At 41.5% G+C, this 22,574-nt stretch overlaps 2 protein-coding genes across 2 annotated transcripts in view; both read right to left on the bottom strand.

The window, feature by feature from the left end:
* Positions 1–987: 987 nt before the first annotated feature.
* RDH5 (retinol dehydrogenase 5) lies at positions 988–5,875 on the bottom strand. The gene is made up of 4 exons (XM_015824195.1): positions 5,563–5,875; positions 3,034–3,292; positions 2,149–2,312; positions 988–1,211 (listed from the first exon to the last, which is right to left on the bottom strand). The coding sequence occupies exons 1-4, from the start codon at positions 5,873–5,875 to the stop codon at positions 988–990; spliced, it is 960 nt and encodes a 319-aa protein (XP_015679681.1).
* Positions 5,876–15,500: 9,625 nt separating this feature from the next.
* The window catches only part of BLOC1S1 (biogenesis of lysosomal organelles complex 1 subunit 1), a 20,523-nt gene continuing 13,449 nt past the window's right edge, over positions 15,501–22,574 (bottom strand). The window contains exons 3-4 of the mRNA XM_015824194.1: positions 17,043–17,175; positions 15,501–15,996 (exon numbers count right to left, since the gene is read on the bottom strand). Coding sequence (XP_015679680.1) covers positions 15,886–15,996; positions 17,043–17,175 — 244 coding nt within the window. The 3' untranslated portion in view covers positions 15,501–15,885. The remainder of the gene's footprint in view (positions 15,997–17,042; positions 17,176–22,574) is intronic.

Genomic DNA, 22,574 nt, shown 5'->3' with positions numbered 1-22,574 from the left:
CTGCCTAGCTAAAAATAGAATTCTAACTTTAAGAACTATTTTTGCCTGAAGCAAAGTCAAAGAAAGGATGTTAGGTCATCCTTTGAGCTCAGTGAAAAATTGAGAGATCCAATTGGTTGAATGTAACCTAAGCCCCCATACTGAATCCTAATGAATTTCCATCATCTATTATCCATCAGGATTAAAACTGGGAAAGCATAACTCTTGTTGTAAACATGTATTTAGGGCTCCATTTCTCCATACATTCACCTAACCTACAGGTGAACCTTTGGTATCTATTCCACCTCTAAATAGAAGACTTGGGCATGTATACGATAAGGTAGCAAAGGTTTTCAGATATTAGCGGGTTCTACAACAAAAAGACCAGTAGAACTTCCTACTCATAACTTTAAAATTCCCTACAGAGTGGATGGATGCATGAAAGTTGGACTGATGGGCAATCTACAACCTACCACAACAGTTAGCAGTCCCTGGTCTTTTGCCAAAGTCTCTTCAAGTTCTCTCTCTGAAATTCTGCCACAGTGGTGTGATTTGGTGATGGAAGTTAAGACAATAAACTACAAGTGTTTTGATATTCAGAACAACTGATTTTACCTAAATCCTTTCCTCCAAGGCTGCAATTAAGATTTAAATATTGCCCTTTCCTGCATTGTCATGTGTGTACTTCAGAGACTCACTAAAAAAGCTTTTGCTTGGAAAAAAAATGGTGCCTACTTTTTGTCAGGTGCTTTTATGTTGGCACCGATTATTCAGTCAATCTACCGAACATTTCCCTTCTGCATCCAAGTACCCCTGTTCTTCATGATTTCTCAGCATCTGGATAGTAAGAGGGTGTAAGCTCACAATTTGGAAATGTTTCCATACCACCCTGTGAAACCAGATCTGGTGAGACAACAGCTTTCTCTGAATAATCCTTTTTATTTATTATTTTCAGGAGTATGATTTGTCAATATTTAGGCCTCAAGCTTGATCATAAGGAGGCAGCTTTTAGCGCACCCGCTGAGCTGGCTTTGGTAAGATGATAGACAGGGAAATATCCACCAAAAAGGAAGGTAGATAAGAGATTGGCAGCCACAGAAACTTAGCATCCCATCCTGCACTGTAACGAGAGCGAGGGTGCTTAGCTTGAAGGGCGTGCTCCATGCAGTTTGTCACTTTGCTGAGGTCAGAATCACAGACGATGTTCATGATGAATTTCTGGACTTTCAAGTCTATAGAGAGATGGAAATCATAGAAATTAAACTTTTGGCCTAATAAGAGGTGACTTGTTACTGTTTCAGGATGTCTTTTGTCTTAATGTAAGATACTGACTCTTCGTTAGCTGGTCCCGTAAAGCTAACACTTGACTTCTCCTAGTCCTAAATTAACAGTCTTCAATCAGATGGTCCTCAGACAACTAGCTAAAGACAGGTGTTTATACTCCTGACAGTATAAAATGATGGGGGTTCAATTCTTCTGATGGGCACCATGTTGGGAAAAGTGTTTTCCATTCTGTATTTAACCAACAAACTGAAAAACTTTACTCAAATCTTGGCTGGGATGCAAGACTTACCAGCACAATTCTTTTGGTGGTGTTAGGACAGGTAGGAAGTTGCACATGCAGATGCAGTGGTCTAATAGTCTACATGCTGGCGCAGTGGTTAGAATGCAGTATCGCAGGTTAATTCTGCTGACTGCCAGGAGCTCGATTCTCACAACTCAAAGTTGACTCCGCTTTCCATCCTTCCGAGGTCGGTAAAATGAGGACCCAGATTGTTGGGGGCAATAGGCTGACACTGTAAACCGCTTAGAGACAGCTGTAAAGCACTATGGAGCGGTCCATTGCTGTTGCTATGCTATTGAAATTTAGGGGCCAAATACCAAATTTTGATATATTTTTTTAAAAAAACACAAAAATAAGGATGACAATGGGAGCAAGGCCTACCCAAAAGCTCTTTTCTTTTTTTTTTTTCCAGAATGATTTCAGTCACTTTTTGGCAGGTTTTAGTGTTTTAAGTGTGGGGATGGGAACGAAATATCTTGTTAAACCCTGCAATATGGCTATTGCCACGATGCGTTTCTTTGGAAGAGATTTTATAGAACATGGCTTCAAACGGGAGTAGTTTCCCCCCTGCTTCCAACCATATTCTAGTAGGCCTCAGTACTCACAATTGTGAAAGAAATCTTCACCATAGCTCCGCTGGGCTTCAGGGCTCATTCGGTCCCAGTTGTGCCGCAGGGCAACCTCTATTGTTTCAAGATTAGTCATGGCTGTTTTGAAAAAGCCTGGCTCTACAATGGAGACTTTTACCCCGAAATGATACATGTCCCTCCTGGAAAAAAAAAATATTGTGAAGGATTGAATCATATTCTTTATACCTATCTGTAAAGATCCATAACATTCCTTGAGACCCCAATAATGGGGTACTTAGTTGTTGCCACAGATTATGCATGATCAACATGCCTATTTAGTGATAACTTTCCCTCTCTAGAAACAATCGGCACCGTGAAATCTTTGAAAATGGGGGAAACAACCCAGTCTGGTTATTGCATGGGTTGCAGAAGACATCCGTTTTAATAACAATAATTGTTACGCTAAGACAGTGGTTCTCAACCTGTGGGTCGGGACCCCATTTGGGGTCGATCGACTATTTCACAGGGGTCGCCAAGCAAGGCTGTCCGCCATTTTGTTTGTCCGCCATTTTTTTCCCCTTTTCCGGCGGGTGCCTTACCTCCCTTGGGCTGGGCCAGCTGGTGGTCGGCCTGCTCTGTCTCTGCCGCTTGCCAGCTACGCCTCGGCCGGCGCAGGGGGCAGAACCACGCATGCGCGGCGCTCCCGGGCAGGGAAAGTCCTCGACTTACGACCGGTTGGGTAGTCCTCGACTTATGACCGGTTTAGTCCTCGACTTACGACCAGTTTAGTCCTCGACTTACGACTGGTTGGGGTCACGGCATTAAAAAGGTTGAGAACCACTGCGCTAAGAGCAGGCACCAGGGAGACTCCAAAAGGCTACTGTGGACCTGGAAGAATGAGCGCACATCCAGCCCACCTACCTGAGGCTGTCGGAAAAGGCCTCCACTGTATATTTGGAAATGCAGTAGCCACCACCATTGGCTGAAACCCGCCCCAGGACGCTGGAAACATTGACTACTCGGCCACGGGCTTGCTTGAGCAATGGCAGGAAGGCCAATGATACCTCGATCATTCCAAAGGTGTTAACAGACATGACTTTGCGGTAGTCTTCCACGGTCATCCATTCTGTGGGGCCAATAGAGCTGCCTAAACCTGCATTGTTCACCAGACCAAAGAGTCCTGGGAGATGAGAGAGAGAGAGATGAGAAAAATCTCCCTCCTGTTCACCAAACAAACTGCAAAGGGCTTCCTCTTCAAATACTGTATGGTGCAGTGTTTTTCTGTTTATGCTCCAACCTCAGTTGTAGGGAAGCCATGGCCTCGTGTGGCCCCCGTTTCTCCGGTTTGTGCACTCTGCAGCAAGCCAGGGTAAGTAGATGGATGCAATTCATAAAAATAATCTTTCCATTACCAAGATACTTGTAAGAGACCTGGACCTATCTCTGATCCCACATCCCACATTGGATCATTGGATATAAGTGGAACAATGCGTGTGCAACTTAGATGTAGGATCAGAGATAGACTGGGAATTCTGTTAATGTAACTCCCCACTCTGTTGGCTAACAGAATGATGGACTGAAATGAAAGCTGGACTTGGAGTTGGTGCTGAAGGGTTTCAAAATCTACTCTGGTTGCTGGTCTGTCTGGAAGAGTTCAGGAGTTCATAGTACCCATGACAGCTATAGGTCTATCCCAGCTGGGAACGTGTAATATAGGTCATGTGTTTGTATTGGAATTTTGTTCTGAATATCCAAGATGGTCAGCAGGTGTTGGGGGCACCTCATTTTTTTTCATTGTCTCGGATGGATCACCGTATGGTTAAGGTTGAATTAGTGGCAATGGACTAATAGTCCAAGATTCCAAGGCAGCATGGAAAGATTTCAGATTAATTGCACTAGTTATCCATTATCAATGATTAAGGTTAGTATAAGGAACATAGAGCTTGCTAGATCTATCATTGTTGCTCTCAAGGATTTTGTTTCACCCCTTTTAAAGGTAGCTCTATGCTACCTCAGCGATTCAAGATGCTGAGCTTTTCAGATGGAAAGCTGACAGCTTGGGTCTCACGTTGGGATGAACTCCCATCCTTGCCCCAGCTCTTGCCCATCTAGCAGTTCGAAAGCATGCAAATGTGAATAGATAAATAGGTACCACTTCATTTGGAAGGTAACAGCATTCTGTGCCCCTCAGTGTAGTCATGCTGACCACATGACCACAGAATGGTCATGTCTTTGAACAACGTTAACTTGCTCAGCTAAGAAGCAGATGAGCACCGCCCTGTAGAGTTGGACACAAATGGACAGGGGAAACCTTTACCTTTATACTATAGGTATAAAGCACCAAGGCAGACTAAGAATGCAGGTGAAGGAAGATCTGACAAATCAGATAAATGGGCAGCAAAACAGCAGTGTTCTCCTTGAATGTATTGCATAGGCAACCCCATGGCCTGTTGAATTTTGTTTGTGAGGGAGGTACCTAGTACTCTTCCACTTCTTCCTCCTCTCAGACCTCTGGAGGACTTATTACAGTATACCATTTTCTATAAGGGATTTATTTTTTTTGCAGATGAAGGCATCTTTGAGCCTTCATCTGGATGTCATCTTTGGTATACAGTTAACAGTGGGGTGTCTTGTCGCTCTTTTGTATATAATAGATTGGTTTTATGATACAGGAGGACATGGATGGACTCCTTGAAATGGTACATTCCACTGCTTGTCTTCTGGATCCTTGTCCAACTTAGCTTGTAACCAGTGATGGGATTCAGCCAGCTCGCACCAGTTCGGCAGAACCAGTAGCTAATTTTTTGTTGCCCAGGCCTAGAACGAACTTCCGGAAGCGGCATCCACACAGAGAATCGGTTGTTCACATACTTGAATCCCACCACTGCTTGTAACTTAGCCTGGAGCTTACTAGTGACACCTGGTTAACATCATGAATGCCTCTCTGAGGGAAAGTAGGATGCCTCCTTTGTTTAAAAGAGGCAATTACTAGACCATCTTTAAGAAGCTTGCCCTGAATTTCTCAGAAATGGGAAATTACAAAAAGACGCTAGCCTCCCATAGTTGGGTAAGCTAAGAGAATGGTGATTTTTCAGGATGAGACAAACCTGATCCAATTAGACTCCGGGCAGGCTATGAAGTTGAGACTACTTTGATGGATCTGCTGGAAAAATCTGATTTTGTTGGGATTTCCAGCAAAGGTATGGTGAACTAAAGACAGCTTTATGAAAGCAGGCCCTGTGACCACAACAGAAACGAAGAAACTGATGAATTCTCAGAATTGAAGTCCACATGTCTTTAAGTTGCCAAGGTCGAGAAACATTGGCTTATAAGAATAGTGTAATGAGTATTTATGTAGGAAAGCTGAAGGAGTTCAAACAGCTGTAATTCTATTCTTGGTTCCACATACTCTTCTATCTTCCCTTTGATCCCTGCTGGGGTGAAACTCACCTTTTCGACCCACTTCAGCTTTCACCCATTCCACTGCTTTGCAGATGCTTTCGGAGCTGGTAACATCAATCAGTGTGGTGCGCAGGTTTGACGAGCTGGTGCGGTCCAAGTTATCAGCTCCTTTCTGAGTCAAGCAGCCTGCCAGCACTCGGAAACCCTTTTTGTCAAGTTTTTTGGCTAGCATGTTCCCAAAACCCGTGTCGCAACCCGTGATGAAAACATACTTGTCTCTGAAGTTGCTCAAAGTCTGCTGGTCACGGAAGAACCAGACCACAGCCCAAACTACACTGAAGAGTAGAATGCAGCACCACATTGTTGGTTTAAGGCCTGCAGAGATGGGAAAGGATTGGCAAAAATAGAATGGAACCCCAGTATTCCCATTCCCACCTTGTCCTCTTCCAAAAGTTCAAATGGCCCTTATTTAACTCAATCCACACATGTCACATTCTTTTTGTCAGGGAGAAGCAATCTGAGGTTTTCTATTTATTTAGGATCATGACTTCCATCATCCATAGTCAATACAACCAAGTGGCCACTCAGTGTCTATGGAGATTCTCAGTCATCCAGATCATGGTTGTCCGAAAGGTGCTTTTCCAAAAGGCAACTGGACTTTCTTGGGTTTTTTTCTTTGAAAACCTTTCACTTCTCATACAGGAAGCTTCTTCACTGCAGAAGAAGCTTCCTGGATGAGAAGCAAAACATTTTCAAAGAAAAAAACCCCAAAAAGTCCAATTGTCTTTTGGAAAAGCGTCTTTGGGACAAGTGGCCACTCATTAAAGGATTTGCAGTCCTAAAGAGATGGAGATCGTGAAATTGTCTGAGCCTGCATCCATCACTAGGCTACTAGTGCCAGAATAATGCCCTTGAGGGACATTGATCAAGCTGCTGGTATTTAAGCAACCGTATTCATTCTCTTAATAAACATCTATGCTAATTGAAATAACTCAGAAACAGAGCTACTCCAAAGCAGTTAATGAATCATCAACACAATTTGTATTTTGGAGAGCCTTCCAAAGAGGGAAACTAGAAATGAATTTGTTCTCACTCAACAGCCTTTGTGTTGCAAATAAATAAAAGAAATGCATGAATCTGATCCAAATTAGCACTGTGCCATGATGTGGAGTGAGGGTTCAATCTGTTGATTTGGTACCCAAGTAAGCGTGGACTCTTGTATTTATTTCAAATAGGGGGAAATTGCTTAATAACTCCAGTGAGATGTTCTCCTGAATAGTAAAGATCAAATGTGTTTCTGCCTGGTTTAAATTTGGGACTCCATTTTAAGGCCCAAACTGCACCATTCTACCATCAGTGTCATCTAATTTGTGACACTTACACTTAGAAGAATTATTACACACAACTCATTAAGTCTAATTCAGTTCCTAAGAATCTGATATCCAATTTTCTCTCAAAGGGAATACTAGAGGACAAGACTCTCTCCTCCAGAATTCCAGGTTAAACTTGTTAAAAGGGTTTAATAGGGCAGTTTTGTAACTGGCTTTGGTCCTGCTTAATGTGTCCAGCTCTATGCTGCATTCTGGTAAAGCTCAGGAGGAGATTAAAGGATTAAATTGGCATCTACACAAGTTGCAAACAGTACACACTTTGAATGGTTTTTCTTACCCTGGAATGGATCATAACTCTAGGGTCTCTCATTCACATTAGGATGAGGATAATTCTGCAAGAATATGTGTCACATGTCTTATGATCATCACCATGCCTGATCTTAAGCTAATGACTTTACTTGAATGCACATTACCATGAACTTTTTTGCATACACTTGTCAGTAACTGTATTTATATAAAATGCTAGAATATAGAGTTGGGAAACATGTTGTGGGAACCCAGCCACCTTCTTAACAAGTTTTGTGAAGCAGGACATCACATTGGGGTACTTGTTTGTGCTATATAGCATGTTATACAGATTATATTTTATTAATATAAGTATAGCATTTTGCATGCTGAGTGAACAGTCAACCTGTTTTGGGTTTAATCCTGCCAGGTGCAATTCAATACAATGCGGTTCAAAAATCTAGCTGCTAGTTAGAGGGTGACATTGACACCAATACATGCATACAAGGCTACAGATGTTAAGGAAATCTAGTCCAAATCCAAATCCAGTCAAATTATTGTGGCATCTGACTTTCTTCCCTATCCCTGACAGTTTAAATGCAACAAAAATAACATAAAGAAGCATTTAATGCGCCACTTTTATTGCCTATGACAATTCCCTTATTTTGCCAGATTGGGCTAGCCTTGACTTCACTTGGCACAGGAATAAAGTAATAATTTTCCATCAGAGCATGAGAGCAAAGATGAGTAGTAATACCCAAAAGATGGATGCAAGATGCAAAAATGGCTTTTTGCTTGGCTGAAAAAAAAGTACATTCTAAATCTGTCAGCATTTACTACTTCACAAAAAAGCAGCGTCTCCTGTTCTTCAATCAGGCACATTTCTTCTCTGCTACTACAATTAATTATATGCTCTTTTTGCACTCTTTAGCGCATCATTAAGACAATTTTTTCCTTCCCTTCCTTCAATGAAATAGAAAGTATTTTGATTTGCTAGTTCTTTATTGGCAGGAATAGATGCCCATTCATGATTGGTATCTCTCTCTTCAATATCTCCATGTTTCACTCAATCACCGTGCTTTTTTAAAATTTTATTTGTAAACTGCCCAGAGTCAGTCAGGCGAGATGAGTGGTGTAAAAATTTAATAAATACATTCTAGAAAATGTAGAGGTTAGGTCAGGGGTAGGCAGCCTTGGCTCTTTTATGACTCGTGGACTCCAACTCCCAGAATTCCTGAGCCAGCCATGCTGAGGGGAAAGGGAGAGGTTTCCAAGCTGAGCCATGCTGGCTCAGGAATTCTGGGAGTTGAAGTCCATGAGTCATAAAAGAGCCAAGGTTGCCTACGCCTGGGTTAGGTGAAATAGGTATGTATATTGTCTCCACTCCATTCCTGGCCTATTCCAGGGATGTTACAGTGTCAATCTACCTTCATATATTAATGCATTCAATAAACAGATCTCTTTGTATTTTGGGATCGGGACCCAAAGCACAAACACAATACAGGTGAAGAAAGGAAAAACTGATTGGCAGAATGAGCTCCATCCATTAATGGAGAACATAACAAAATGATTACTCTTTAAAATGCTCGAGAACGTTGCTATTTTTCCTATAATCCACTGTTTTCTTTTAATCAGACTATAAGCTGGAATGCTAACAGCTCTTTTCCTCAAGCAAACCGAAGGAGACAAAATTCTGTAAATCAGGTAGAAGGCAAAAGAGATAAGGTCCAGTTAAAGACATACACTGGCAGAAACAAACACTACACCGTATTTTAAAGAAGACATTCTTTTTTTTCCCTCTTAAACAATCACTAATTGCCCCCTTTCCTTCTGAAGTTTGAATTTGGGATTCCAATTTCCCATTTCTGTTTTCATCTTGCACAGATCAGCATTTGACTCCTCAGATAGTTCCTGCCTACAGAGCAAAGTAAGAAGAATTTTTTTTTCAGATTGGTTTTTTTTTCCCCCTTCAGTTTTACCCAGTTTTCAGCCTTGACTATAACCGGCTGAATTTCCTGGCTGTTAACATCCTATTCCTCCTTGGCTTGCAATCTTTCAAAATGAAAAATATAATGAGTCAATTAGAAAATTGACTCACTGGACACAGAGCAACGTCAACTCACCTCCCGCCCCTGTGGTTCCTCCTTACCTCTCTGAAGATAAGCTTATAGAGATAACTTGAGCAAACTGCACAGTCAAAGCAATAGCAAATCCCTACCCCGTTTAAGAGCCTTTAGCTTGCTTAGCTTCTGCTGCACACGGCAGGCAAAAGTTCTGCTCCTTGTCAAAGTCCACCAGGGGCAGAAGCACAGCCCTTCCTAATCAGGTCTCTGGTGGAGGATGCCAAGGGCAGCGATTCAGCCCAGCGTTAACTCTTGCTGTTGCTGCTAAAACATTGCACCCTTCAATGCTGCAGGTTCCAATTCAGTCTCTTGAGAAAGCGAAGGTGGAGAATGAAAAAGTCAAGACTGAGCCTGTGTGAAGAAATGGGTTGAAGAAATGAATGTGTAGGCTGAGTTCCTGGAAAATGAAGCAGGCCACAATGGCAGTCAAAGATAGTCAATATTCAAGCAATGACTCACTCATTTATAATCCCAGGAGCACAAACTTAGTGTGTGTTCTGTTTCAGAACTTCATAACAAAGGAGGTAGATGTAACTGCCTCTTTCCCAGAGTCCCCAAGAGAGCTTCATGGTTAAGACCACACACACACACACACTTTATTATATTCTCTTCCTATCCAGAGCTGGCAGGAAGTCATGCTGACTTAAATCTTATTGCCTCTGCAGCTTGCCCTCTATACACCTTGAATGGGTCCATGTTACACTATTATCTACAGCTTTTAACTTGCACTATTCTAAGGGTTCAAGAGTCTGGTAGCACCTGAGATTGACCAACAGACCTTTTGATCACCAGGGGGCAGCAATGAATTAGGTTTTTATTTGTATCTTGACTGCCATCAAGGGGCCCTCTGTATTTGTGCAGCCACTGGATAAATGGTGTTGAAGAACTGGACTCGGAGGAGGGGGATAAACTACGGAGATCAGAATGGGCACTGTAAACTACCCTAAGAACATTTTTGCGAGAAGAGCAATTGAGGAGCTAATGCTCTTGGGAGCAGTAACTATTAGGAAGGGAATTATCTTTTAGGCAGGCTACATTGTATAAGAGATAATTCTTTTGAATTACACTTCCAAGTAAGCCAGAGATAGGCTAATCAATTTCACACTCTGTGTGTTAACCAGCCTATCCTTTTTTTAAAAAAAGTGATTGTAAAAGTTGGGCAGTGGGCGTGAGCTTAAATGGACTCCAGGAGATGGTGGAGGACAGGAAGGCCTGGAGGAACGTTGTCCATGGGGTCGCAATGGGTCGGACACGACTTCGCAACTAACAACAGAAGTTGGGATGCTGGTGTTCCTCAGGAGCAAACGGGCGTAGAACGGCATAAATCATATGGGAAGGGGTGATTCCACAGGAACCTGGCTATACCAACTAGAGTCACAATTTTGCCAACAGAACATGTCATTTCAGGCTCCCTCCCCATGTGCATCAATGTTCTCTACTTTGCTTGGATGTAGTATCTGGAGGGGAGGTAAGATGGAAAAACACCACTTTCAGAGTGAAATATACACACACGCATGCATGCACACAGACAATTCTCAGGCATATTTCAGCAGGAGCCCTGTGTTGAAAACCATTCAACTATTTTAGAATGATTTGGGAACTCATTCCTTGTCTTAGTGCCATTATAAGCAAACCACTCCTTTCTTCTTACTGAGAGCTCATCAGAAATACAGCTCTAAATAGATGGAAGTTAATTGGGGGTTATCCAAGGTGATGTACATATGTTCTTATTTAATTTCTCTTTAGCATCTGCCCTACCCTTTTAAGGACCTGGGAAACAAAAATTGAAATTTTATTCTTAGGAAGGGAACAGGATGTCAACGCTGCTCACATCAGATGTTTTTGCTTTGACAACAGATGGAGATGCAGCCATTTTATTCTTTTCGCTTTTAGAGTTAGATGATGCTGGGGAGGGGGGGATGTGCATGAGAGTTCAGCTAGCTCAGGGGTAGGCAACCTTGGCTCTTTTATGACTCATGGACTTCAACTCCCAGAATTCCTGAGCCAGCATGGCTCAGCTTGAAAACCTCTCCTTTTCCCCTCAGCATGGCTGGCTCAGGAATTCTGGGAGTTGAAGTCCACGAATCATAAAAGAGCCAAGGTTGCCTACCCCTGAGCTAGACATAATAATACTGAACTTAGCCTGAGAATCAAGGTTGTTGAAATAAGAGATGATAAGAATTGGCAGGCTGGAGAGCTGGAGGGAAAGCCCGTGCTTTAAACTAATTGGGGAATGTGATTTATGACTGTTAATTGGAGGAGGGAATTGTGCTTTGATATTATGTGTTCAAGGGGGAGGGGAATTCAGTTTTTGGCTTTGCCTATGTACGTGCCGAAGCTATGCTACTCGAATAAAGATTCTTTAAGGTAAACAATGCCTTGAAGTTCTTAGAAGAGTTTCATCTGTCGGAACCATGACACAGGACACACCAATTCCCCTCTGCTGGTTGCAAGAAATCATTACAAGAGGGGAGAAGATTTCTGTATTCTCTTGAATACTCCAGTATTGATATATCAGTAACTTACTCCTGTTGAGTTGCATAGCATCACTTCAGGATCAGTATTCCAACCCGTATATAGATAGTTGTTGACTTGCAACCATTTGTTTTGTCACTGTTCAAAGTTACAATAGCACTGAAAAAAAGTGACTTTATGACTTATTTTTCACACTTATGACTGTTGCAGCATCCCCACGGTCACGTGACCAAAATTTGAACACTTGGCAACTGACTCATATTTACGACGCTTGCAGTGTCCCGGGGTCACGCGATCCCCTTTTGCGACCTTCTGACAAGCAGAGTCAATGGAGAAGCCAGATTCATTTAACAACCTTGTTACCAACTGAACAAACTGCAGTGATTCACTTAACAACTGTAGTAACAGGTCATAAAAAGGGGCAAAGCTCACTTAACAACTGTCTTGCTTAGCAATGGAAATTTTGAGCTGAATTTTGGTCGTTAAGTCGAGGAATACCTGTCGTACATTTACAGAGTCTCACTCATTGCTGATAATGTCAAGGAGGAGAGGTAAAGAGAAATGAAAGCCAGGCCTCTTACAAAACCTACAAAGATTTTATGCTTTTGCAGAAGAGAACAGAAGAGAAAGAGAGAGAGAGAGCTTAGAAGTGAAAAAGGCCTTTGTTGCTTAATTCAACTTGTTAGGAAGATTCTAAATTAAAGAGGTCTAAGCTGCTGAGCTTTATGCAAGTAAAGAAAGCAGCCATGAACTCTTAGTGTTGCCAGGTGTCCACTATTTGAGTGGACAGTCCACTTTTTTCACATTATGTTCACTATATTTTTCACAAAATAGTGGACATTTTTTTTATTCAAAAGCTTTATGATGAAATGGTACGTAATCTAAAGCTGTACAGTCTACTTTTTTTACTACTTAACCCCCTCCCCCCCCGCTTGTCCGCTATTTTTTGGAAGCAGACCTGGCAACCCTATGAACTCTCCATGTGTGAAAGTCCCTTACTGGTAAAATATCCTAACAAAATGGAGAGTAGGGTGGCTATTTTTGCAACTCTATAGGGTGCAAGAAAAAAAAATCTTTAAATCCAAGAAAGAATACTGAGATTTGCTTGTGGCCTAGAAGTGCGGCCTAGAAGTTGAGAGTTTAAGTCCCGCCTTAGCCATGAAAACCAGCTGGGTGACTTTGGACCTGTCTCTCAGCCTACCTCATCACACAGAGGTATTGTTGAGGGGAAAATAGGAGGAAGGGGCATATTGTGTGTGTTTGTCACCATTATAAAAATAATGACGGGATATAAATAAACAAACCTATGGCTGAAATGCCCAAGTATTTCAGCTTATCCAATTTAACCAGCAGAGAAAGGGAAAGAAAGGTAGATAACTCAGAAGTCAATTCCAGCTGGGTTTGCCTCTCCCTCAACAATCATTCAGCAACCTTTTACTGAGATATAGCTGAAAAAGCGATAAAGAATTGGTTTCCAAGTACCGGTATGTTTTTTCCTGTCCTGGACATTCTTTTTTTCTTTACTGTCACGTTTGCTTTTTTTAAAGACTGTAAATATAACATTAGGGACTCTCTTTTTATTGATATAAAAGCTGCCCTGGGAGTCTTTCTAGCTGATATGTGGACATAAGTGCTTAAAAAAAAATCATCTAAGTTTCTTGCTTGGAACTAAAAACTAAACAAAAACAAAGTAAATCCATCCCTTGCTGCTTTTCAGCTACAAAGAAGGGAGGCGGTGGGAGTCCCCAGAGTTTACATTCTTCCATATGTTCCAACTCTTTTCCACCGACCACTGAATGAATTAAGAAATATAGAAGGAAATGAGAATTAATAGCCTTGGGGAAATCCCAATTAATTTTCTTGCCTCGGGGCTCACTTACAATTAATTTACAATTAGTTTGGTCTAGCGCAGGGGTAGGCAACCTTGGCTCTTTTATGACTCGTGGACTTCAACTCCCAGAATTCCTGAGGCAGCCATGCTGAGGGGAAAGGGAGAGGTTTCCATTCTGAACCATGCTGGCTCAGGAATTCTGGGAGTTGAAGTCCACAAATCATAAAAGAGCCAAGGTTGCCTACCCCTGGGCTAGTGATTATGACTCCAGGCCAGAAAGCAGGAGCTGGTGAGTTCTAGTTTCGCCTTAGCCACGAAAGCTGGCTGGCTGACCTTTGTTTAGTCACTCTCTCTCAGCCCAACCCCTCACAGGCTTGTTAGGAGGATAATAAAGTATGTTCACCGCCTTGAGTTACTTGTAAAAATAATCAGGCAGGACACAAACGAACACATTTAAGAGAAGGCATATTGGGAGCTTAAACCCAGCGGTTGCAATCAAATGTGAACCTATGATTGAAAAGTATTTCTAACTCATCTTTGGGGTAGAAGGCCGAGAATCCATTTCCCACTGCTTCTTTTAGAACGAGCAATACGGGGAGTCCTTGACTTACAAGCATTCATTTCGTGACCATTCAAAGTTACAACGGCACTGAAAAAAAAAAACCTTATGGCCATTTTTCACAGTTACATCTGCTGCAGCATCCCCACGGTCATCTGATCAAAACTCGGGACGCTTAGCAAACTGAATCTAATTTACGACGGTCGCAGTGCCCCGGGGTCATATGAGCACGTTTTGGGATCTTCTGACAAGCAAAATCAATGGGGAAGCCAGATTCATTTAACAACCAAGTTACTAACTTAAGAACTGCAGTGATTCACTTAACAACCAAGGCAACATAGGTTGTAAAATGAGGCAAAACTCAATTAACAATATACATTTTGGGCTCAGTTTTGGTCATAAGTTGAGGACTACCTGTACAGTCTGGGCAGAAAGCATTTGCATTCAGATGCAAAAGCTGATGCACAAAAACACCCAAGACGTGTGGTTTCCTGATCTCCAAATGAAGCACATGTGGAAAGTGTTTCCATATAAAGGTGTCTTGATGTGATAATTAGAAAGACCCATGATGTAACAAAAGGCCTGGTTAAGCCAAAAGGTACAGAGATGTCATAAGGAACAAAGGACAATAAATTATTTAAAATTTCATGGTCGAACTCTGCCCTAGGCTTGGGAGTCTCAGTACTGTTGTGAGAAAGGCAACAAGAACTATTATGATTGTGGTGAGATGGGCAGAAAACAAATTTAATAAATAACTAGTATTATTATTTACTCAAAAGCTCCCCGGTTTTTGCAGCTACACAAGCAGATGGAATGTACACTAGGTCAGGAAAAGGGAAGCAGAAGACTTGCTAGCTGAAGCCCATTCAAGCCAGAGATAGAACTGAACAGACTAAAGGCAACCCATCTGTGGAACCAGGGGAATATGGGCAGCTTCCTTGAAAAGAGGATATTCCAGGACCATATTAAAATATCCAGCCCCCTCTACCACAAAGCTAGTGAAGGGAGAGGCGAGGCTCTAGAAATGGAAGCCGAACCCTTTTGGCATTCCACGTCACGCCCCTCTTACCCAAGTATGCGGCACATGCCGAGTTAGGAGAGATTAGGACAAATTAAATCCGAGAAGGGTACCTTTGTTTAAGGCTTGCAAAACATCAGGGGAAGGATTTGAAAATTAAAAGAGGATGAAGAGGCCAGGCTGGGTGACCTTGTGAGGAAAAAGCTCCAGCCACACTACAGTTCTCCATCTCCATCCCATTCCTCTGTCTGAGTAAGAGAAAGGAGCTTTCCATCCTTCTTCACACTCACCCAGATGGGATTAAGCAGTCGATAGAACCGACACCCCATCCAATGACTCACATCAACACTTGTAATTAAGCCACCTGTTTTTATTTCATTCTTTCTGCGTTCGTAGCACAGACTGATCCAGCTTCCATGGAAAAAAGCATGGCTTCTTTTCCTTCCTGTGGGTATGTGCATTCCCATGTCAGGCTGCTTCATGATTCCTCCCAGCTAGAGGCTGCCCATGGATACTCAGCCAAAGCGCAAGTCAAAGCAAAAGTCCCAGCGGCAACTCTTATGCCATCTAGATGGGCTGGGGGGGGGCAGGCAGGGGGGACACTTACTCGGTGCTGCAAAAGAACAGCCACCGAAGCAGAGGAAGAGGTTGCGGGCAAGGACTCTGCCATGATATACCTTCAGTTGGCAACGTAGCATGAGAGATGGAGCCCAAGCAATTCCGGTGACCGAGAGAATCCGGCCTCTGGATCAGGAAGTGGAAGGCTGCAGTTGCCCTTTGTAAACATATTCCAGAGCGGTGGCAATGGTCCGCATATCCATCTCGATACTCCGTGCCCAGTTCTCGACATCACCAATTTCCTGCCCAGAGAACAAAGTCAGGATCAAACACCTGTTCTTTGGCTTCTCATATCCAAGCATGCCTGGACCTAATTTTCTAGAGCACCCTTCTGCTCTTACACTTAAATAACTTTAGATGAATTCAAGGATAATGTACAGAAAACAATTTACCATTTTAACAGAAGACCTTTGCTAGCCCCTTATCTCTTTCATTAAATACACTACAAGGCTCAATATTTCATTTCCTTATCTATTAGATTAGATCCATCCATCCATCCATCCTCTCCTTCCCTGCCATTTACGATGAAGAATGTACAGATACAAATTCCACAAATGCACACAAACCACTTTTGTCCTTTTTACAGAATCAATATCTTGGGCAGCCTAGGACCAGTAGAGGGCGCTCTCCCATTACACTCAGGATTAATCACAGCTTGAAAAAACAAATAGGTTTGAGAAATCAAGTTAGCATTGTTTTGATAGTGAGCGGCTGACAGTGAGCTTTAAATAAAAATGTAACTACACTAGTGGTGGGATTCAGCCGGTTCGCACCAGTTTGGCAGAACCGGTAGCTAATTTTTTGTTGCCCAGGCCCAGAATGGACTTCTGGAAGCGGCATCCACACAGAGAACTGGTTGTTCACATATCTGAATCCCACCACTGAACTACACCTGCTCTTCTCAGATGTCCCAGAAGTCCACCAGGCTGCTGATCCATGCCCAGTATGCTACAGTAGAACCAGAGGGCACACAAGGGTCAAGGTGCAATTTTAAATGGGGCATGTTGCATTAGATTTTTGAAATAGAAAGTATAGCATAATTCATATTAAAGGAGTTATAAATGACGGGCCAGGGGGGAGACCTTCTTGTGGAAATGCTTGCTATTTCTTTCCCCTTCTGGAGTTGCCTCTTCTTTCGTATCTGTGAACCGATGGCTCTGTATATGCTGAACCCACTTGTGATTCCCCCTATCCGCACTCACTGAGCCCAGCCCAGTCCTTTAAGGTTGCCCTAGAAGAGGCTGCATAATATATAAATCACTGCCATTCATACAGGCACTGTGCTCACCTTCAGAGCTTGATTGAAGTTTTCTACCATGCTGATCCACTGGCCTGTTTGCTTGGCAAACTGAGCAGCTTGGATCTGCAATGTCTTCACCTCGTGGTCCAGCTTCCTTTGATTCACATAAGCCTGGGCCACCCTGGGAACGAGAGGCTCAGTCATTCCTTAAGACCACAAAGGAGGAACAGAACAGGCTTCCTTTCTCTAAGCCCTCCATCGCCCTATTTTCTGTTCAAACTTTTCTCCAAGTTAAGTAGCTTCCCAGCAGAGAGCAAGCTAATCCCAGGGGCAGAGGCAGGCGCTGGGAGCTTGTAGCCGGATAAATTCCCAAGGATATAGTAGATTAAATATCCAAGCAACATCTGGCAATCATTATTATATACTAAGAGAATCTGGATCCATTTGTGAATAAGGCAAAGTCGGAGGAAACATTCAGCATGGTGAGGAAGCTGAGCCAATTTGAGTTGAAAAAATTGCCCAAAGACGGGCAGCTATAAGGGAAGGGCAAAATTAATAAGAGGTTGTGATGAAGAGAAAAAGCAAGCAAACCCGTAAGCAGCCAGGGTGTTTCTAAAAACTGGCTGCTGTATTAAGGATATATAGAAATAAAATCATCCTGAGAATTCCTTTCACTAGCACCACGTTTTTAGGAAGCAAATTTTCCAGATTGAATAAAACTCTGTTTCACGAAACTGTGATATCCTTCCTGTATAAATTATAGCTTCTGATAACACCTACTCTCAGACCTTACCCAGCTTGTTCTGTTCTGTCTCAATAAATGAACAGGAATACTTTTCCGGCTACTGAACGAACATTCTCAACTAATATGGGTCTCTCTTGCAGACAGATGGTTCTTGCATAGTTAAGAGACGGAGAAAGCAAAACACACTAAGGCAGCACTGGTGAGTTTCTGGGTAAATTTACTGAGTAAATTTTACTTTGTGGAACTAAACTCTGTGGCTTGCCCAAGCTTTCTTGCCTAAGAGCAGGGGTCTTCAAAGCTGGCCCTTTTATGACTTCTGGACTTCAACTCCCAGAATTCCTCAGCCAGGCACGCTGGCTGAGGAATTCTGGGAGTTGAAATCCACAAGTCATAAAAGGGCAAAGTTCGAAGACCCCTGCCTAAGAGGAATGGAAGGTACCTATACAGAGCATATGGTTTACACTAAAATCTTCAGTCACTTAAGCTGATGTGAAAGATGTTTCAAAGACAAAACATTTGTGCTGGCTGCTACTGTGACTTCTTATAAAATGACATAATGTCATTAAAAGGTGAAGTACTAGGCTAAGACTGTCTTTGCACGGCTGGATGGATGAGGGTTTCTTAAATGGCTGATAGTGATTATCTGAGAAAGTTCTTCTAAGATTGCCAGAGGCTCATCTTGTGGAAATTCCGGATCAATTTTTTTTCTGTAACCATCCCAGTTGTCTGGAAAATATTCTCCATTGAATTGAAGGTCTACCCTTTGCAGACCTTTTTAAATAGGCTTATAATTGCTTTTAAACTCTCTTATTTTTAATTCTACTGAGGATCTACTGGAAAACACCAAGAGACCTCAATGATCAGAAATATAAGGTAATCTGGTTTGTCCCCTCTTTTAATAGTTTTAACAGCCATTCATGAATCATTATTCTTGCCTGTAATGAACTAGGTCAATTAAAGCTCTTCTTTAACCAACTAGTGTCTTCTAATACAATCCCTTCTTTAATCAACTGAGTATAGATATATGGATGTCTGATGCTTAATCTATTATACTATTTAAGAACAAGTCCTATACTCCTATTGTCACCTACTGCATATTTAATGAACTATGCAACCAATTAAACATTTAACTGAATTGTGTAACAATTGTGTTCTATTCAGTGAATAGATGAATGTTTTATAAGTGGTATATTTTCCGAAAATATCTTTTAATGTTAAACTGATATATTCTGTTTTCCTAACTTGAGAGAATTGAGTTAATTATCAAACATTCATATATCTGACAGAAAATATACAATACATCTTTGGAAGAAAACAGCAATATTCTGATAATGGTAGCAATATTGATTGAAATGATACTTTTGATACTGCTTCTTTTGATAATAGGCTAATAAGATATTTTCATCATAGACATTTCAATGTACGTGTTTTCAATTAAGAAAGGTTGATATATAAAGTCAATATTATCAAAGATACTTCTGTGTGAGATGAAAATCACATATGTAAGCTACAATAGAAAAATCCATCTTGTGCCAATAATAAAAAGCTAAACATTTAAATAATTGTACTGTATTTGACAACAATACTTTTGAAAACTAAAGGAACGGCTTGTAGAGGTGTGACAATTATAGGGAAGATTCTTGAAAATGATTGTGCTAAAATGTGGTCTTATTTGTTTTGTTTTTAAGATATTTGCTTGGATATAATACTTCTGATGGAAGGCTGCTTCACTAATCAACCAGGAAAAGTTAGAAGTCATATTTGCAGATATCTTTCATCATTTGCAACCCCTAAAAATTGCTGCATAAGGCTGAAAGATCCCAAGCCCCCCTCCAGCCCCCCCCCCCAATTCTATAGGAGATTCAATGAGGATTTAGTTGTTTCCTTTCATTTTTTTCTTGCCTTGGAGAATCCTGGATGTTTATCTGAAAGAAAGGAATCTTTCAACTCATATCCAGACTGAATCTACAAATTAAACTTATAGAAAAAGGCTCTGAATATTGCCAGACTCCTTGGAAGAAGAAAAAAAAGTCATTTTGAGATGGATTTGTTAGATCAAATGAAATGGTTTTTTAACACTCAGCTGCAGGGGGCAGGGCAGGTACTTGTTTGAGCCCTCCTTCCGTTTGCTTTTCATCGCATCTAATTTAAATTGCTTTGTCCACTGAAGTCAGTGGTCCGTTGAATGGATTGGAAAACACAAAATACGTACTGAAATAACTTGTGGGACTGATACAAGACAATATTTGTAGTTCAGGGTTGAACTGTGGGGGTCTCTGGTACTCTCTGAGCTTGGTTGTTTTCTTACAGACGTTTCATTATCCAACTAAATAATATCATCAGTGTGAGCAGAGAGTGGGCTTTGTTTTCTATCTATATACTAGTGCAGGGGTAGGTAACCTTGGCTCTTTTATGACTCGTGGACTTCAACTCCCAGAATTCCTGAGCCCAGGCTGGCTCAGGAATTCTGGGAGTTGAAGTCCACGAGTCATAAAAGAGCCAAGGTTGCCTCCCTTGTACTAGTGGCTTGCCTGGTCAGTGTTGATTGGAGTGTTCTTGGTGCTTTCTTGATTAGGGTGTTGATTATGTTAGCTTGTTTGTCTGAGTTGGTAGTTATAACTTGTGGAATTATATCTTGGTTGATTTTCTAATGAAAAATATTCATCCAATAATTTTATATACTAATCCATGTTTTGTATATGTGCCCCCCTCCCATGTGTGAGGCAACTGCTTTATTGCATTTCCATCCCATCTCACCCTTTTAAAGGCCCTGAAAGCATTTGAGAACTGATTATTTGTTTAAAAAAGCCAGGCCTAGAATTCATTAAAAAATTCTTTTTATGGCTATAGAAATTAAAACATGAGAGTATTCTAACATGTTTACATGGAAGAAAAGGAAACTTTAAAAAGTTCTCTTGATTTTTATACACAGAAGCATATGCAAAAAATAACTTATAACTGCCTCCGTGAGGAAAGGGATTATGAACACAATATTAATCATAGGGAGATGGTTTTAAAGCTAAGTTAATGTCATTTGAGCTTTTCAGGAATGGGAGGAAATTACTTTCTCATGACACTGCAACACTGAGTACCAGATAGACAAATAATTCTTTAAATACACTGGAATAATTAATGATGGCTTGGACTAACTGGATTTTGTGAAATAAACAGAAGAGATAAAGACTGACAAATGGTAAGGTTTCAGTGCATTCTTCCACAAAATAACACAAAACAGTCACATTTCTATTGCATTGTCTTCACCTCTTGGTAACTTCATGGACATGTAGTTTTCTTGGCATCAGTATAAAAAGAGGTCTATTATTCACCAGTAATAATGAAAACTACTATAGACAATTGATGAGGGCATATCTATAACCAGTGGTCAGGGTGAGTAAAAAGTGGAGACCAAAAGGCAGAGACTTATTGGTAGCGTGTGGAAGGGAGGATGATCCCTTTCTTCTTGATTCCAAGGGGATGGGAATGAATCGGGCAGCGTTAGTAAACTGGGTCTAGAAGACTCTGAACCTTTATATGAAATATACCTTACAGTTCACTGTAAACACTGGGAGAAGGAACCTTAGGCTTGCCAGGATGTACCTCAAATGAATCCCCTCTGTAAAGGAATTTAGAATGGGCCTTAGCGAAGATAGGAAAGCGATGTTAAACAGGGACTTGGACAAGAAGTTACACAGTCCAGACACTGAAGCAAGCATAAGGAGGAATCTCAAAATATTCCTGCTTTGATTTTGTTTCATATTAAGATGGAATAGAAAGAAACCTAGACAGGCTTTCAAGATTTTGAAATTTTTGAATACTGATGGATGGGAAAGAGGAATGTGAACTGGGATACATTCTAGGCTATCCCAAACTAGAGAAAGTCACAGGAGAGGGGGAGAAATGACCACACTCCACACTTTGCACAACAGTTCCATCTGATATTCCCATACAAGTTCTGTCCTTGTGACCTGCTGTCACTATTAATAGAGAAAGAGCCCCAAGATGAAGGAGACTCCTTACTGATTCCCAGGATAAGCTCTCCTGTGCTGTTTGCTATGAAATGGGAAGAGTGGGGGAATTTTACAGATGACTCTTTGGTGACTCTTGTCCACTCATCTTGGTAAGATGCCAGGCCCATCTTCGGATGAGGCAAGGAGGGATTCTTATCTCCTACACATAACAATCCGTCTGGCTCATCTTCCCACATGGGAGGGAAGCATCCTTCTGATAGGGGAGACAGAGTAAAGGAATTCAGAGCTGATCTTGCAGAAGGCATGAAGAGCCAGTTATGCAGGGACTTGGATACACAATATGCAGTTCAGCAACTGAAGCACAGGTGAGAAAGAAAGTCAAAATAACCCTGCCTTGATTTTGTCCAATGTAAAGTGGGAAAGAGAGAAATTTTGATAGGTTTTCCAGATTCTGTTACTGCAGTCCGTAATAATAAAACAACATTCTTAGATTCCAGGCTGCTTCTGTTTCTTGACCTGGCCTATCTGGAACGGCTGATATCTCTCTCCCTACTGACTTTAGCTAGTATTATAATAAAATAAAAAATATGAAGCCATTGGAGAAGTCTATGTGGCTTGATTATAGAGTAGGCAAGGAGAGCTTCCTTTCTACTCTAAGTTTAAAGGTACTAATGAGGAAGAGAAAAATGGGAAAAGTTACTTTTATGCTCCATTATCAGGATCTCATATGTAATAAAAAGTTATAATAACAAAAAGTAGTCATTGCACACCGAGTTAGATGCAGCATTTCGGGGGGGGGGGGGGAAACCTACACAAGGCTTACTTAATCATTTGCTCCATTGTCCCAAAGAATTTCTATGGATCTGC

Source organism: Protobothrops mucrosquamatus, unplaced genomic scaffold (genome assembly GCF_001527695.2).
Source record: "Protobothrops mucrosquamatus isolate PMUCROS unplaced genomic scaffold, P.Mucros_1.0 scaffold2158, whole genome shotgun sequence".
Lineage (NCBI taxonomy): Eukaryota > Metazoa > Chordata > Lepidosauria > Squamata > Viperidae > Protobothrops > Protobothrops mucrosquamatus.
The sequence above is the reverse complement of the archived record's forward strand: the minus strand, read 5'-3'. Positions and strand labels throughout refer to the sequence as shown.

Bases quoted from the DNA above. Each gene is read 5' to 3' on its own strand.
- RDH5 (XM_015824195.1), bottom strand. From the start codon at position 5,875: ATGTGGTGCTGCATTCTACTCTTCAGTGTAGTTTGGGCTGTGGTCTGG. The intron at 3,293-5,562 runs GTGAGTTTCACC...CTCATCTCCCAG, and splicing joins AGCTGAAGTGGGTCGAAAAG to GACTCTTTGGTCTGGTGAAC. The intron at 2,313-3,033 runs GTAGGTGGGCTG...TTTTTTTTCCAG, and splicing joins GCCTTTTCCGACAGCCTCAG to GAGGGACATGTATCATTTCG.